The 14,978-nt window shown below is 46.6% G+C and overlaps 2 protein-coding genes across 5 annotated transcripts in view; one reads left to right on the top strand and one right to left on the bottom strand.

Annotated features, from left to right (window-relative positions):
• The window catches only part of dmxl2 (Dmx-like 2), a 43,698-nt gene extending 34,647 nt beyond the window's left edge, over positions 1 to 9,051 (top strand). For 3 of the 4 annotated variants that reach the window (XM_030376095.1, XM_030376094.1, XM_030376093.1), the window contains exons 43-54: positions 1,201 to 1,318; positions 2,172 to 2,237; positions 2,936 to 3,022; positions 3,186 to 3,307; positions 3,683 to 3,821; positions 4,673 to 4,733; positions 5,012 to 5,139; positions 5,498 to 5,575; positions 5,667 to 5,758; positions 5,859 to 5,911; positions 6,342 to 6,559; positions 6,740 to 9,051. In XM_030376095.1, the coding sequence (XP_030231955.1) occupies positions 1,201 to 1,318; positions 2,172 to 2,237; positions 2,936 to 3,022; positions 3,186 to 3,307; positions 3,683 to 3,821; positions 4,673 to 4,733; positions 5,012 to 5,139; positions 5,498 to 5,575; positions 5,667 to 5,758; positions 5,859 to 5,911; positions 6,342 to 6,559; positions 6,740 to 6,949 (1,372 nt within the window). In that variant the 3' untranslated portion in view covers positions 6,950 to 9,051. The remainder of the gene's footprint in view (positions 1 to 1,200; positions 1,319 to 2,171; positions 2,238 to 2,935; positions 3,023 to 3,185; positions 3,308 to 3,682; positions 3,822 to 4,672; positions 4,734 to 5,011; positions 5,140 to 5,497; positions 5,576 to 5,666; positions 5,759 to 5,858; positions 5,912 to 6,341; positions 6,560 to 6,739) is intronic. The other variant, XM_030376097.1, reaches the window with a different exon arrangement.
• Positions 8,565 to 13,719, bottom strand: gldn (gliomedin). Its single transcript, XM_030376099.1, has 10 exons — positions 12,862 to 13,719; positions 12,628 to 12,679; positions 12,416 to 12,433; positions 12,178 to 12,276; positions 11,384 to 11,557; positions 11,130 to 11,255; positions 10,960 to 11,031; positions 10,727 to 10,852; positions 10,259 to 10,409; positions 8,565 to 10,142 (listed from the first exon to the last, which is right to left on the bottom strand). The coding sequence occupies exons 1-10, from the start codon at positions 13,399 to 13,401 to the stop codon at positions 9,674 to 9,676; spliced, it is 1,827 nt and encodes a 608-aa protein (XP_030231959.1). The 5' UTR covers positions 13,402 to 13,719; the 3' UTR covers positions 8,565 to 9,673.
• Positions 13,720 to 14,978: the final 1,259 nt, after the last annotated feature.

The following is a 14,978-nucleotide window of genomic DNA, read 5'->3' as shown; positions in this document are numbered from 1 at the left end:
ATACAGCTGTTAAATGTTTAATGACACATGCCTGCACTGGCGTTGAACTGCCAATTATTTGTCCAATCGCAGTACCCTACTGTCAGCTGGCATCCTCCCTGTTTGTTTACCTCCGTTGCTTGGTGCTGCTGTAGTGAATCTCTACCCTAGCCACCACAGCAATTCCTCCCCCTAGCCCAAACCCCTGGTTCTATGAGGACGCCTCCCGAAAGACATATGAAAGGCCCATCATACTTGTGTGTATATGGCTCCTTAAAATGTAGGAGCACCAACAAAAAAGATAACTTCTTATTTTACTGGAAAATCCACAACCTCAAGCACGCTGAATGTTCGCATGAAATGATTGAAGTCGCGTGGCAGTTAAATCAACCTTCTAGCATGCCCAACTTAAAGACATTATAACAAAATTGAGCCAAACTATAAAGAGATTTGTTTCCCTTTTGGCAGTTATGTATTTAAAATATATGCCATGTATATTATTGTTCAGTATATTATATAGTTATGCAATCCCAAAACCATTCAATAATAGTTCCACAAATATAAGGGCCAGTTGCATAACCTCTAGCTCTAAATAAGTTTGTGGTCATAGCTGTCTGTAAAGTGTAAGTCAATGCTTCAACTTTTCAACATTGTAAATCCTCATAATCTGATCCAGTGAATCCATTACATTTCTCTTCAGTTGCTAAATTATCAACAGCAAAAATCAATGTTCAATTATTTGAAAGGCAGAAATAATTGCTCTCTACTGTGCATAATGCATTTTCAAAATATATTTAGTGGTAGGTTGGCATTAAGATCATGAGTTGCAAGGTGAAATATTTTTTTTTGTTAACTCTTTCAGTTTCAGCGATCATCCTGATCTGAACCTTTACACTAAATAAATAGATTCTCCCTTTGGAACCTACATATTCTGTAATTTCATAGAAGTCACAAGTTTGTGCAGTAGATAGGCAATCTTAACGTTTTATTCGGGCCAAATAAAATAATTGGACAGGCTTATTACAGGCTGGTGACAGCCACAGTTACAAGATTCATTTAATTTCATAGTCTGAGCATTTTATTTATTGATTGCGGTCATGATGTGAGGAGAATTTCCACAGATATAACCAAAAAGACTTCCGAAATAATATGCCTGGCCGATCTTAAATTAGTTAGTATATTTAAATACGATTTTTCAATCATTCAATTATTTCTTTTCAGAACTAAGAATACTTCGTCCTTCCCGGTCCGGCGCCTCTGGCACTTCCTGGTGAAACAGGAAGTCCTCCAGGAGACTTTGATTCGTTATATCTTCACCAAGAAGAGGAGGCAGTGTGAGGTCAGAGCAGTTTCCATATCTCTCTATTCATTTTATGTTAAGACTCTAATACTTCTTTATAATTGGTTGAAAATCAAAAAAATAAATCCAACGAATAGTTTGATTTATTTTTTTGATTTTCATTTTTTGGATGCCTGAATTGATGTGCGAAACTCCTCACTTCCCACGTTGAGGTCTGTTGCTTCGGTGTGCAGAGAACAATATCTGGTTAACTCATTATATCATTTTAAAAGATTGAGACATTTCAATTGTGAAGTCAAAAACAATCACCAGTTTAGTATTTTTTATTCATTTCTTTTTCTTTTTTTATGGTTTTGTTATGAGGGATCTATGCAGCCAAAATGTTTGATATTATCTTGATAACTTTCTCTCAATCGATATTTATTTTAAGATACGGCATTTATGTCCGGTATTGTTATGGCTATTGCTATCACTTCCTCAGACATCAACAACTCCACCACAGTTTAGTGAAATGTGTACAATCAGAGATGTTTAGTGAAATGTGTACAATCACCAATGTCTTAGATGTATCTAAGACATTGGTGCAGTCTGAATGCTCACCTTTTATTATGTCGTTATCTATGCATTGATTCCTTCCTCATGACTTGTGAACACATGTTGGTTGTTTGGTTGACACAAACATTGCGTTTTTTTATTTTTTTTATTCAAAGACTGTGTAAATACTATACAGTATAGATACTATATACTTTATACTCATTTGTCAGTTTGTTTGTGTAACTGTGTGTTTGTGCATGTTTGTTGTGCTATGCTGTGCTTTGCGTGTGTGTTTGTGCGTTTTATGTTGCGGCGTCCATTTTGCTTTTGGTGTGTGTGTGTGTGTTATGTTGTGCAGTGTGTAGAAAACCACTTGGACCATCTAAGCAAAAAGTGCCTTGCAGGAGCTAGCAGTCCTCATAAGGTAGTATCGCTCCCCTCTCAAGCTCTGGGCCTCTCTCTTGTCAATCAGCCAATCAATCTGTCTGTCGTATACACCCAATCGTCTTGTCTTCTGGTCCGTCTTATTTTGGTGAGTGGAAGGGTTGGGTATCACTATCACACAGTCACATGCGTGAATAAAACCAGGTAATTTAAGGCAATGGAAGAAGTTCTTCTGTTCCAGATCCAGGTTCAGCTTTTCCTCCAACCCCTAGCATTGGATGATGACTTTCCAGCATGGCCTAACGTTGGCGCTATCTCCATCCCTCCCTCTGTCTTTTCTGGCAGAGGTCTACTCTCTACCTAGATGCTTTGAGGGTTCCTTTGCCTTCACTTTTTGCCCGGGAAAGTCTCCCTAACCTCAGCTGACCTGTATAAATATGACCTTGCCATGGCCTCTCCTTCCCGATTTCTGTGTTTCCGTTCTAACCGACTCACATTTGGCCCTCTGTCTCCGTTATCCCTCCTTTTTCTCCACTGTCCATTTTGGGGGATGATTCTGTTGGGGGAAGCACTTTAGTCTCCCCTTCGGGCCAGGACACTCCCTGGACACGCTGTTCCACACCAGCCCACTAACCTGCATGATCACTGTGTGCGGCAGACCAGCTACATCCATCTGAATTGAATCCATCAAAGTAACCATCCTGTTTCTCTTTGTTTTGATACCTTTTTTGTAACCAGGTGGAGGCTGATCTGGGCTACCCAGGGGGCAAAGCTAAAATCATCCACAAGGAGTCCGATATCATCATGGCCTTTGCCATCAACAAGGTACGGGTTCAGTACCCTGGCACTTCCAGATCCACAAAGACTGAAGGTCCTAGCAGATTTTCACGTTGTTTTGTATTTGTTAGCGGAAGCAGGCAGCTTAAATCAAAGGCTGTGATGATCGATGACATTGGATCAACCATACCTTGGTATTGTCCTTTGACAGGCCAACTCCAACGAGATCGTGCTGGCGTCCACGCATGACGTCCAGGAGGTGGATGTGTCCACGCTGGTGGCTGCCCAGCCATTCACCTGGATAGGAGAGGACTTTGACAAAGAGTCCCGCAGGTCAGGCCCACGGGGCTCAAGGGCCATTGCTTGGGATATGCTGTCATTTTAAGGCCTCTCTTAGAAAAAATAGCCAATAATATTGGTATTGGCGGCTATGACAACACAACTCTGCCTAAATTTACATTTTAGCTTAAAAAAATAACCACACTAAAGTGCATTCTTAATATTTATTTATTTATTTGTGTATGTATATCTGGAGTTCGTGACAAAAATAATTTCCCTCTGGGATTATTAAAGTATTTATCTATCTATCAATTATTCTCATAACCTTACATAAATGTATGCAATTCTTTGCAGCTAAAAAGTGAAATCCATGACATCCATGCTCCATTTACACTGTAAACAGAACTGGTTTGTTTCACTACAACACAGCTCCGACGATGTGGACTACCGCTCGTCTCACACCAACATCGCCCAGGCCAGCAGCTCCCCCTTTGCCCCCCAACAGATTGCCGTGTCCGCCTCCATGCCCTGGCTGGGCAGCGGGCAGACCAGCATGGGGGCCAGCGTGGTAAGAGAATAAACGCATACACCGTCCGGCACAGAGTAGCCGCCAACGGTGTTGTGTGTGCGTAGTGGCATGTAGTTGCCAGCAGGGGGACGCTTTCTGAGTTCCCTGTACTGGCCGTCTCTTTGTTAACCCTTCTGGCCCCTGTGTTATGTTGGTCCACTGTTTGATATGTGACGCATTCTAGATGGTTTGATCCCTTCTACTTCCTTCCTGATCTACTCTAAGAGTGAATTATAATTCCTAAAAACACACAGCTTTTAAGGTGTAGGCATTTTTCTCTCCCTTTCTTCTTCTTCTGTGTTTGTGTGTGTGTGTGTGTGTGTGTGTGTGTGTGTGTGTGTGTGTGTGTGTGTGTGTGTGTGTGTGTGTGTGTGTGTGTGTGTGTGTGTGTGTGTGTGTGTGTGTGTGTGTGTGTTGTATTATGGTCTGTATCACTGGTTATCAGTGAGTCTGGCCCAACTGATCTGTGGGGACTAAACAGCCTGCGTGCTGAGTCTGATAGCGTCCCTGCTGGTGTGTTTAGAGTGTCCCCACTCCTCCAAGGTACAGATCTGCGTCATGCTCAGCCAGGGACGCAGTGTGTGTGTGTATATGTATATATATATATATATAGTTTTGGGTGTCGATGTTTGACACTCGATGGGTGTAATTATTAAAACGAGTGAACAATACCCACAGAAATGGAATAGCAGTCGGCACAAAATCTGCAAATCAAATAAATGCAGTCACCTCATTTAGGGTCAAATGTTCTGATCTACACGTGCATGCAGAACAAGCTTGAGTACTGCGGAGGTTAACATCAAGGCCAGACTGTCCAGTCTTCCTAACGTTCCCGCTGTTTCCTTTCACAGATCATGAAGAGGAACTTGAACAACGTGAAACGAATGACCTCACACCCCATTTATCAGTATTGTAAGTGACTCATACGTCATTAGTAATGTTAGAATGATCTGTATTGACTGTTATTGTCATGCATTTTATTTACGTCTTCACTTTTATTCATTGATTTGTAGCTTTGTTTCAAAGTTTTGTTTTGCAAATGAAATCAACTACTATTATCGTGTGTGTGTGTGTGTGTGTGTGTGTGTGTGTGTGTGTGTGTGTGTGTGTGTGTGTGTGTGTGTGTGTGTGTGTGTGTGTGTGTGTGTGTGTGTGTGTGTGTGTGTGTGTGTGTGTGCGCGCGTGCTCAGACATGACGGGCGCTCAGGACGGCAGCGTGAGGATGTTTGAGTGGAACAGACCCCAGCAGCTCATTTGCTTCAGGCAGGCGGGCAACGCCAGGGTCACCCGCCTCTACTTCAACTCCCAGGGCAACAAGGTGAGGCCCCCTGGGGCTCTTCACACATTATGTCACGCTCTGAGTTTAGTTTACACTGTGGAGGATCGAAGGATGTCCAACCCCCTGCACTGTTCATATCATCCACATGATTCAATACATTGGGGTGATTCTGTTCGTCATTTTAGTCTCATGCGAAATCATCACTTGGCATGTTCAGTTTATATATGTCTGGGTGGCCACGTCTGTGTGCACTCATATTTGTGTGCATGCATGCGTACGTACGTACGCATGCATGCACACAAATATGAGTACACACACAGACCTCCTTGCCACATCCACCGCCTGTGTTTCGTCCACCAAGTTGTAAACGGCGATCCTTGCGGTGTGTCTCCCGCAGTGTGGCGTCGCAGACGGCGAGGGCTACCTCAGTCTCTGGCAAGTCAACCAGACATCCTCCAACCCCAAGCCCTACCTGGTGAGTAGTACCCACATCTCGTGATACAGATCAGCCACGTGTAAGGTGTTCTCCCGTCGAATCCTTCTGTTTTTCCCTCTCCTTACCCCAGAGTTGGCAGTGCCACACGAAGGCCTGCGGTGACTTTGCCTTCATCACGTCCTCAAGCCTCATCGCCACGGCCGGCCAGTCCAACGACAACAAGTCAGCAACCACGCCCACCCTCCACACCTGAAGCATGTAGCCAAAACCAAAATCCGGGCATTAACGCTAATGTATTTAACGCGTGTCTTGGTCCCCACAGGAACGTGTGCCTGTGGGACACTCTGGTTTCTCCCAGCAACTCCATGGTCCACGGTAAGAGAAGCCTCGTCGCCCCTCGACACTTATACCCAAGTCCCACCTCCTGTTGTTGAGCAGTAGGTAGGGGCAGGGTGTCGTGCCCGCAGGTACGCTGCAGAGAAGGCGTGAGGGACTCGAACCTAGCCCCTTTGGGCTGGGAGACAGAACTTTCCTAGCGACTCCACCTGCTCTGACGTGTGTGCCTGTGTGCCTATGCCTCTTTTTTGGGGGGATTTTTATTGATTGATTTAATATATAGCACGATGTGAACTTGGATCAAAACATGAATGCGTATTACAATGCAAACATATCATCCTATATTACATACCACAATATGAATACGTATCGGTAGAATTAATACACATCAATACAACATCAACACACATCCCAATATAAAGACGTATTTATTGAATTCCATTTCTTTATCCATCGTCCCGTCGGCCAGCCTTCCCGTGCCACGAGAACGGCGCCACGGTGCTGCAGTACGCGTCCAAGCACCAGCTGCTGATCACGGGCGGTCGCAAGGGCTTTGTGTGCGTGTTCGACATCCGCCAGCGGCAGCTGCTGCACACCTTCCAGGCGCACGACTCGGCCATCAAGGCCCTGGCCCTGGACGCCTCCGAGGACTTTTTCGTCACCGGCTCCGCCGAGGGCAACATGAAGGTGAGGGGGGGGGGGGGTGAATAAACTCAATGTATTCCATGGGTATCGTGTGTTTGGGTTGGGGGTCCATAGCGGCATGTCGGCCAGCTACAGACTTAGTCCTTAGTCCTTCGTCCCAGGCCTTCTTGATCTAACCCTCCCCCCCTCCTCCCCATCTCTCTCCCCATGTGTCTCCCCCAGGTTTGGAAGATGGCGGGCCACGGGCTCATGCACTCCTTCAGCACCGAGCACGCCAAGCAGTCCATCTTCCGCAACATCGGCGCCGGGGTGATGCAGGTGGAGACGCGGCCGAGCAACCGCATCTTCACCTGCGGCGCCGACGGCACGCTGAAGATGCGCGTGCTGCCCGACCGCTACAACCTCCCCGGCAGCATCTACGACGGCCTGTAGCTCTGCAGCCCCCCCCCCCTCCTCCCCCACCCCCCACTAGCTGCTCCCCACTCACACCGCCGCCGCCCCACACACACCTTGCTGCAGGCCTCGCACACAGAGAGAGAGAGAGAGAGAGAGAGAGAGACAGAGTGGTAGAGAGAGAGAGGGAGTAATCACGACGGCTTGTGTAACAGTGATTCGAATGGATGTTACTGGTGCGTGTGCGTGCGTGTGTGTGTGTGTGCGTGCGTGTGTGTGTGTGTGTGTTGTCAGGACAGGAAAGGAATAAGGAGCTCTAGAGAGGGCTCCGCTTTCGGTGATTATTTTTCTGTTGTTCCCGCGCGCTGTTCCGCAGGTTTGCTGTTGACAAAAAAAAAAAAAAGACGATCATGGCGTCACGTCCTTAAAGGGAAGAACGCTTCAGCGTTTAAATATGTGTATCAACTTTGTTTTTCTCCCGAACAACCAAGAGCGCAGAGAAGCGACACGCAAACGGTCGGCCATACTTGATTTTTTAACACGCTAGATTTACAGTCATTTAATTCCAGAATCTCTAGTCGTAGAGTGCGTCCGTGGGGAAGCTATGCATGTCCTGTTGTCGTTCCGCGGTGCAATCACAGGTCTCTTGGTAGTGCTCTGTAAAAGTGCTCAAGCAAAAACTTTCAAAAAAAGGTGTCTAACTGTCGTCATTTTGTGCCCACATGCTGACATTTCTCTTCGCATCTACTTTTACCCAGCACTGTGGTTTGTGATGAAGTCAAGTGGTTTATTAGAGTTGTGAATCAAGTTGTTGGAACCCAAAGTTTAGTTTCAATGCTTTTTAACCTCACTGCCCCCCTCCTCCATGTCCAGGTGGAAGGGAGGGGGGGACTCTGTGTTTGCTCTGGTCGTGCCCTGTGTGTTTCCACTGGCTGCCCGCTCACACCGTCTCAGACCTGCCCTGGTCTGGAAGGCTCCAGCCGCATTTTTCTGGGGGTCTCTTGTTTCCTCTGTGTGTGTGTGCCCCCTACCCCCCAATCAAACCCACACCCACTCACCCCACGTTCCAGTGTCCGCCATCTGTACACGCCCGCCCCCCCCCCTCTCCTTCCTCACTTTCCCAGCCTGCCTGCCTGCCTGCCCTCGTCCCTGTTAGGGTGACGACGTGTTTGAACTTCTGTGACTGTGGTTTAAGTGTCTCATTTGTCTGGTCAGCCCCCCCAATACAACTCTAAGTCCCGCCCCTTCCCCAAAGTCCTGCCCCCCTGTGAGCAGAAACACAAAAGGTTCACTTTCTGGTTTTGCACAAGATGTTGTTGTTTTTTAAATATAATTTCTTGTTTGTTTTTAATTTAGTAATTTATGTTTGTGTTTGTTTGTTTGTTTGTTTGGTTGTTTGGTGATTCCCTTGTAAAAAAACAACTATTTATGTTAACTTATTGCCTTTTATGTTAGGAATGTAAGGAGTGTTACTGCATCAAACAGGGAGATAGTGCAACATGCTATACTGTACGTAAGTGTGTGTTTTCTCACTAGTTGTTTTAAACTCTTCCACTCATCACAAATAAATATTTGCACTCAACTCTTGAGACACTATAAAAAACAAACCTTTATTTCAAACGGATAGGCTAACAAAGAAGAAACTACTGTTATATACAAATGAATGTCTGGCTTTATTTGGCAGAGTAGTGAGAAGTTTGAAATAGTTTTAATATAAAGTATATAAATATAAATAAATATATATATATGAAGTACCACAACAGCTTGTACAAACATAAAAATGTTTTCTTTATTTTGAACATACCAGCTGGAATAGATGTACCTTTTGTTAAGTGTATGTGTGGTATTTATTAAAAGGATTTGTGTTTCTCTCCCACCATCGCCCGCCATGTGTACTGTATGCATCTATGTGTTTCAATAGTGGTCCAAATAGTGTGTGCTGTTGCGTGTGGTTTTGTATGATGTATGCATGTGTGTGTGTGTGTGTGTCTGTATGTGTGGATGTGTGTAGGCTACACCTAATGCAAGTATGAGGCCAACAACGTAGGGAGACCCCAGAGCACTTGAGTCTGGAGGCTTGTGGGAGAACCGCCGTTGTCAGACTGCTGCCTTTGTAAGGTTAATAAATTATTTTGATTTCATCGGGTTGATTTTTATGCTGCTTTGGTCTTTTGGTTTGCTGTCACTACTTGTGGTCATCACTGCAAGGCTGGGGACATTTTGTCTGAACCAAAGTATTGGAAGGTTCTGGAATTACGTTCTATTCTATTTGATTCACATGCAATTTATAGATGAGGAAAAATCGTGCACAAGAAACTACATTGAAACCAGGAAGTAAGTTGAAATTCTCATAAATGACAACAAAGCGCTTTCACAATATTATGTGGTTCATGGTTTCTTATCCAACGCAAGAGCAGGGAATAAATACAGCACAAATGTTCAGTTTAACAATGAACCACAATAAATAAATACGGAATGAATGCTTGGATTCCCAATCAAATAATATTAAAATCGAACCATATTATACAACTTATTTGTATTGCAAACCTTAGTAAAAACATACATTTGAGCTCTCGTATACTTAAGTCTTACGGATGACGCCTAGAAAATAGGACAACAATAAAAAGATATGGCAGCAGTCAGCCAAAGCTTTTAAAAACATGCTTACGTCCCATGGAAAGAACACGTGATCATGATTGTTCGAGTACCTGTTTGTGCGCGGTGTATATACGATATAAATACATACATTATACATAGACATACTCAGTCGTCAGACAGGAAGTGAACCACGTAGAGCCGCACGTGGCTGTGGTCCCACGCGTACAGGAGGCGTTCTTTGGGGCTGTAGGAGAGCATGGCCAGCACGCCCCCGGGAGACCTCAGGTCAAAGGTCACGTTGACCGGCTTCCCCTTCAGCAGGTCGAAGGCGAAGCTGACCCTGGTGTCCTTGGTGTCGGTGACGTAGAGGACGCCGCAGGTGATGAAGGCGTTGCCGGCCTTGGTGCGCGGGTAGGTGGTGTTGATGTAGGACGTGACGGAGAAGGTCTTCTGGTCCAGCTGAGCCACCATGATGCTCTCGTCCACGCTCGACGCGAAGATCAGCCACATGCCGTTCTCGTCCACCGCCACTTTGAAGTAGGTCTTGGAGTTGGCCAGCAGGTAGGAGAGGCTGTGGTGCATGGCGTTGTTAATGGACAGGTGACCTGTTGGCTTCTTGGTCAACAGGTCGAATCTGTGGAGATAATGTGAACGTTTACGTTCTGCAGGTTCTCTATTCAGAGGCTCGCAGAAATGAGCGTGTGGAGCATCCTTGATTGTCGTCATCGTCGGATGAAGGGAATGACTTACCTGCCGATGTTTGAGGTCCCGGCGATGTGAAAATACAAGGATCCGTTGTGGACCATGTGGCCGCAGCCCTGGTAGAACTTCTTCAAATCAATCACCTCACTGCTGTGGTTCTGGAAGGATCCGCCGGTTTTATACTCCATTACCACGCGGCCTTGTGAGACAACACACATGGATTGGAATTCATTGCAGTGGAAACATCCAGTCTCCAGTGCAGAAGGATCGGTTTTGTCACAGGTACAGAAATAAAATAAACTCATGGATAATATATTGTCATAATATACGTTAATGAATTGTCGTAATTCATTTGAATGAAAATAAGTTATGGATCAAGCTATGGATCTGTCATCATTCTTCCCTTCTCCACACACAAGGAATTCGATTTATGTCATGTTATCAACACATAAAGTGTCTTAAACACGACATGATTATGACATCATCTCGCTCATCGGTCCGGTGAAGTCCTCCTACCTGAGAAGTGTTCGGCCACCCAAATGCGCTCGTCGTTGGGCCGGGCCGTGTCTTTCATCCACGTGCCGAACGTTTTCGTCATCTTGATCACGTTCCTGGGGTTGATCAGTGATTTGATCAGGCACTCTGAGGAGAGAAAGCCAACACAGTCAGTCGCTGATATCAGTCAGGGCCCTTCGGCTCGCAACGCCTACCCATGGCCAACATTCACATGCAACAGCTAGGAGGTATACCCTTCTTTGGAGCTGGCGTCTCACTCAATTTTCTGTGCGCGTTCTCGTCGTTGGGCACGGCATGCAGTGGATCTGAAAGCAGACATGGATGTGATCGGGTGACCGGTGAGTGACCGGGATCATTAAAAATCCAAAAAACAACATCTCAGGGTTCACCACAGGGTTCTCACCCATGGTCTGTGAAGCGTGCTGATGGGGTCGCTGACTCTTGGTTCTGGGGGGCCCCTGGGGGCCGGCAGGACCTGGGGGCCCCATGGGTCCCGGGGTCCCCGGAGGACCGGGGGGCCCTTGGGGACCTAGTGGAGATGAAAGAAGACCAGACTTAGTTCTCAGTTACACTTTGACTACCTTTAACATTGCTATTCAATTATCAGAGACCATCGTGGTTTCCAAGAAGTGTCTTATCTTCCTTCTTCCTACTTGCCTTCGAGCATGACTTCATTGGAGGCTGCGGCCTTCTCTCCAGGGGAGCCCTGCAGTCCCGGCTCTCCTCCTTCACCCGGTGCCCCGGCTTCACCTGGCAGGCCTGCATCACCTGGCGGGCCTGCATCACCTGGCGGGCCTGCATCCCCTGGTTGGCCTGCTTCACCTGGGTCACCTGTCGTGTGAGGACAGAATCGGTGTGAAATACAGTAAATGCAATAGACTTGAGGCCGTTTGAGAGCACTAAGTGAATGTCCCGATTGAATGCCCGCATGGTGATTCATGCTGTCCGTCTTTCAGGTTCATTCTGGGCAGCAGTCAAGTGGGAGAATGCGGCGGAGAAAGCCTCTTCCGGTCCCATTCAGCGACAGCCCAAAAACCACAGCCATGAATAACATTAGCCTAGAATCCCCAGCTTCCAGCTCACTCATGTTTCATGAGCAGGGAGGCACCCACGGTGGAAAACCTTTGGATTCTTAGACTTCTCATCATTCTGACTCATGTGTCTGGAACAATGACAACCTTTTGGAGGAAATGGTCATGGTTTTGTGTGTGTTTGTGTGTGTGTGTGTGTGTGTGTGTGTAATTACAAGTTCACGTGTGTGACTGCATTCGTGTGCGCATACAATGCGCTGCGTGTGTGCATGTGTCTATGTGTTGGTGTGCCATATTTAACCCCTTAGGTTACACTCCACCACTGGACCATTTCCTTTACACCAAACCCATCTCTCTGGCATCCTGTGGGCGCCTGCAGGCTCTGATAACAACAGACGCAGACCTCGACTCCCGCTGTACCTCTTTTGCCACGTTTCCCGTCGGCCCCGGGCACTCCATTCAGGCCTGGGATGCCATCAGTCCCATTGTGGCCCGGCAGCCCGTCCCGACCGGGCAGCCCTGCACACCCACACAAAGAGAGCGTCACCCAGGGCAGGGAGCCAGGCATGTGGGTCATCGAGTACGCCGAGGACACAGGGGGTTGGGTACATTTAGACACTTTAATTGAAGGGTTTAGGTCAATGTGTGTGTTGCGTACCTGGAGGCCCTGGCGGTCCTGCAATTGAAAAATAAATGTGACGTCATTGGATAAGAATTCAAGAAGGAATAAGAAAAAGCAGCAGCTGTTAATAACTTAATGAACAATGGTGATCATCATAACATTAACAACAACCACCACAACAACAACAGCAACAACAACAACAGAAATACAGCAATATTAATGCAATAATTATTAGGTTAAAGACATACCTGCGATGCATACTCCCTTAGTGCTGTTGCAAATATCAATGAGCAGTTTGATCTAGATGGGGGGGCAAATAAAATACAATTAATGCCACCATGTCATTTTGCACACGCATTTACGCTACTATTGATCGCTGAATCCAACACCGGTATAATGATGTAATCGTATAGAGGACAGAGGGACACATTCAAAGGTGGCATGACTTCATGAACACAGAGAGGGGTAAAGGGCTTTCTCACCGGGACCATGGAGTAGGTCATCATCGTCATCATGTCGTCCTGAACCTCCACCTTGTGGTGTCCATGGTGACGCTGCTTGTGCTTGCCCTTGCCCTCGCTCATCACCTTCCTCCCAAAGTCCTCCCCTGCTTCCTGGACCAGCAGCTCCTCCTGACTGTGGTGGTGGTGCTGTTGATGGCCCAGGTCCAGTGTGTCGTCCTGGGTGGGTTCCGTCGTCTCCATCATCTCCTCCTTCTCCCCCTCCTGACTCCTCTTGTTCCTGGAGTACTGGGCTTGCTCCCCCCGCGTCGGTGCCCCCTGCAGCGACGCACCTCTCCTGGGCACCTCCTGGAGGAACTCCACCACGGAGCTCTGCTCCACCAGCGCCAGCCGGCTCTCCGTCCGATCCAGGCGGACCCCTTGCTGGTTCAGCTGCACCAACAGCACCAGGAAGCCCAGGGTGTTGACCAGCGCCAGGCCCGCCGCGGCGTACAGCACCACGCGCTGCGGGACGGTCATGCTGGGGGTGGGGATCCACATGGTGACGTCCGTCTTCTGCATCCACCGGTGGCTGGACAGCCTCGTGCTCAGCTCCCAGACAGAACTTACGGTCCAACGGAGCAGCGAGCCCAAAGTCCCGGCCCGGAATCTTCTGGTAGAACTCTCTCACAGGATAATAAAATAAATCTCAAGCTGATCTTATTTTGATACAGTTGGAAAAAAAATATTCAGCTTGAATCAGGTGTTGCTGCACCTCAGTCCCAATGTGAACTCAGATGTGAATCAAACTGGAGCGACCGCAGTGGCGTTTGTGGAGGCAGGAGAGGGTCCGGGTACATGTTGTTATGCAGCTGGAGAAGGGTTGTGTGAGGGTTGTGTGTATCTGGGATCATGTATGTGTGTGCACGGGGGTCAGTGTTGTGGGAGTGGGCATTACACAATACTCTGGGCTTGTCTCAGAATGAAACCCCGGTCTGTTCAGTCACCTGATTTAAATTCAGCACAGCCCATTTTAGTGCCACGCCGTGGGCAAGCTGACATCACACGCACACAGGGACACACAAACAGACCCACACGCACGCAGACATCGCTCACGCATAAGAACGCAAATGTTTTTATGTATATTGTTCATGTTACAATGTTTTGAAACGTTGCTTCTGATAGATGCAAGAAGATATCCTCAATAAATGATGTTGATGAATGTAATTCTAATATCATCAATAGTATAGCCTCTCCTAATGTCATGAATTATATGATGAATTTTGACTTTGATTTTTACCAAACACAAAGATTATCACTGGATTGCGATAATATGCAAGTCATAATATATTTATTGAATATGGGAATATGCACAATACTTTGAATCTATTTTTTGTTATAATTGGAAAACAATTTTATCACAACTGCCAAACAAAAGTCAAGTCATTACATAAGCGGGCGTCCTCAGTACGCGTTAGTGTCTTCTTCAGGGTTCCTCTTATCCTGTCTGCACCACTCTCTCCTCCATCGCCATCAAGCCCTGTGTCCTGCCCTCACCAGCCCCCAGGCAATAGACTACAGGCACACACATACACGTGCATACGCACACACACACACACACAAACAAACACACACACACACACACACACACTTTGACACACATACTCACACACACACACAGACACAACATTAACACACACTTCAAATATACATACACACACATACAACACACACACACACACACACACACACACACACACACACACACACACTTCCTCCCTATCCCATAGCCGCCAGTAACACCAACAGTTTCCCAGTCAACTAGAAAATGACAGACCATTACAAAAAACGTCTCTCTTTTCTTTACTTTCTTCTTTCCTGTAGCTTACATGTAGTTTACATTAAGTAGGATATAATTGAATAGCACTTTATTAACCAATAACAAAGACATCACATCAGAAACAAAACCAGCCACCATTCTGATTATTGATTTTTTTAGCACACATTATACAAATATGACAACACACACACACACACACACACACACACACACACACACACACACACACACACACACACACACACACACACACACACACACACACACACACGTCCACACACACGCGCACACACACACACACGCAAACACACATACACAC

This window comes from Gadus morhua, chromosome 14 (genome assembly GCF_902167405.1).
Source record: "Gadus morhua chromosome 14, gadMor3.0, whole genome shotgun sequence".
NCBI lineage: Eukaryota > Metazoa > Chordata > Actinopteri > Gadiformes > Gadidae > Gadus > Gadus morhua.
This window is presented reverse-complemented; position numbering and strand designations above follow the sequence as displayed.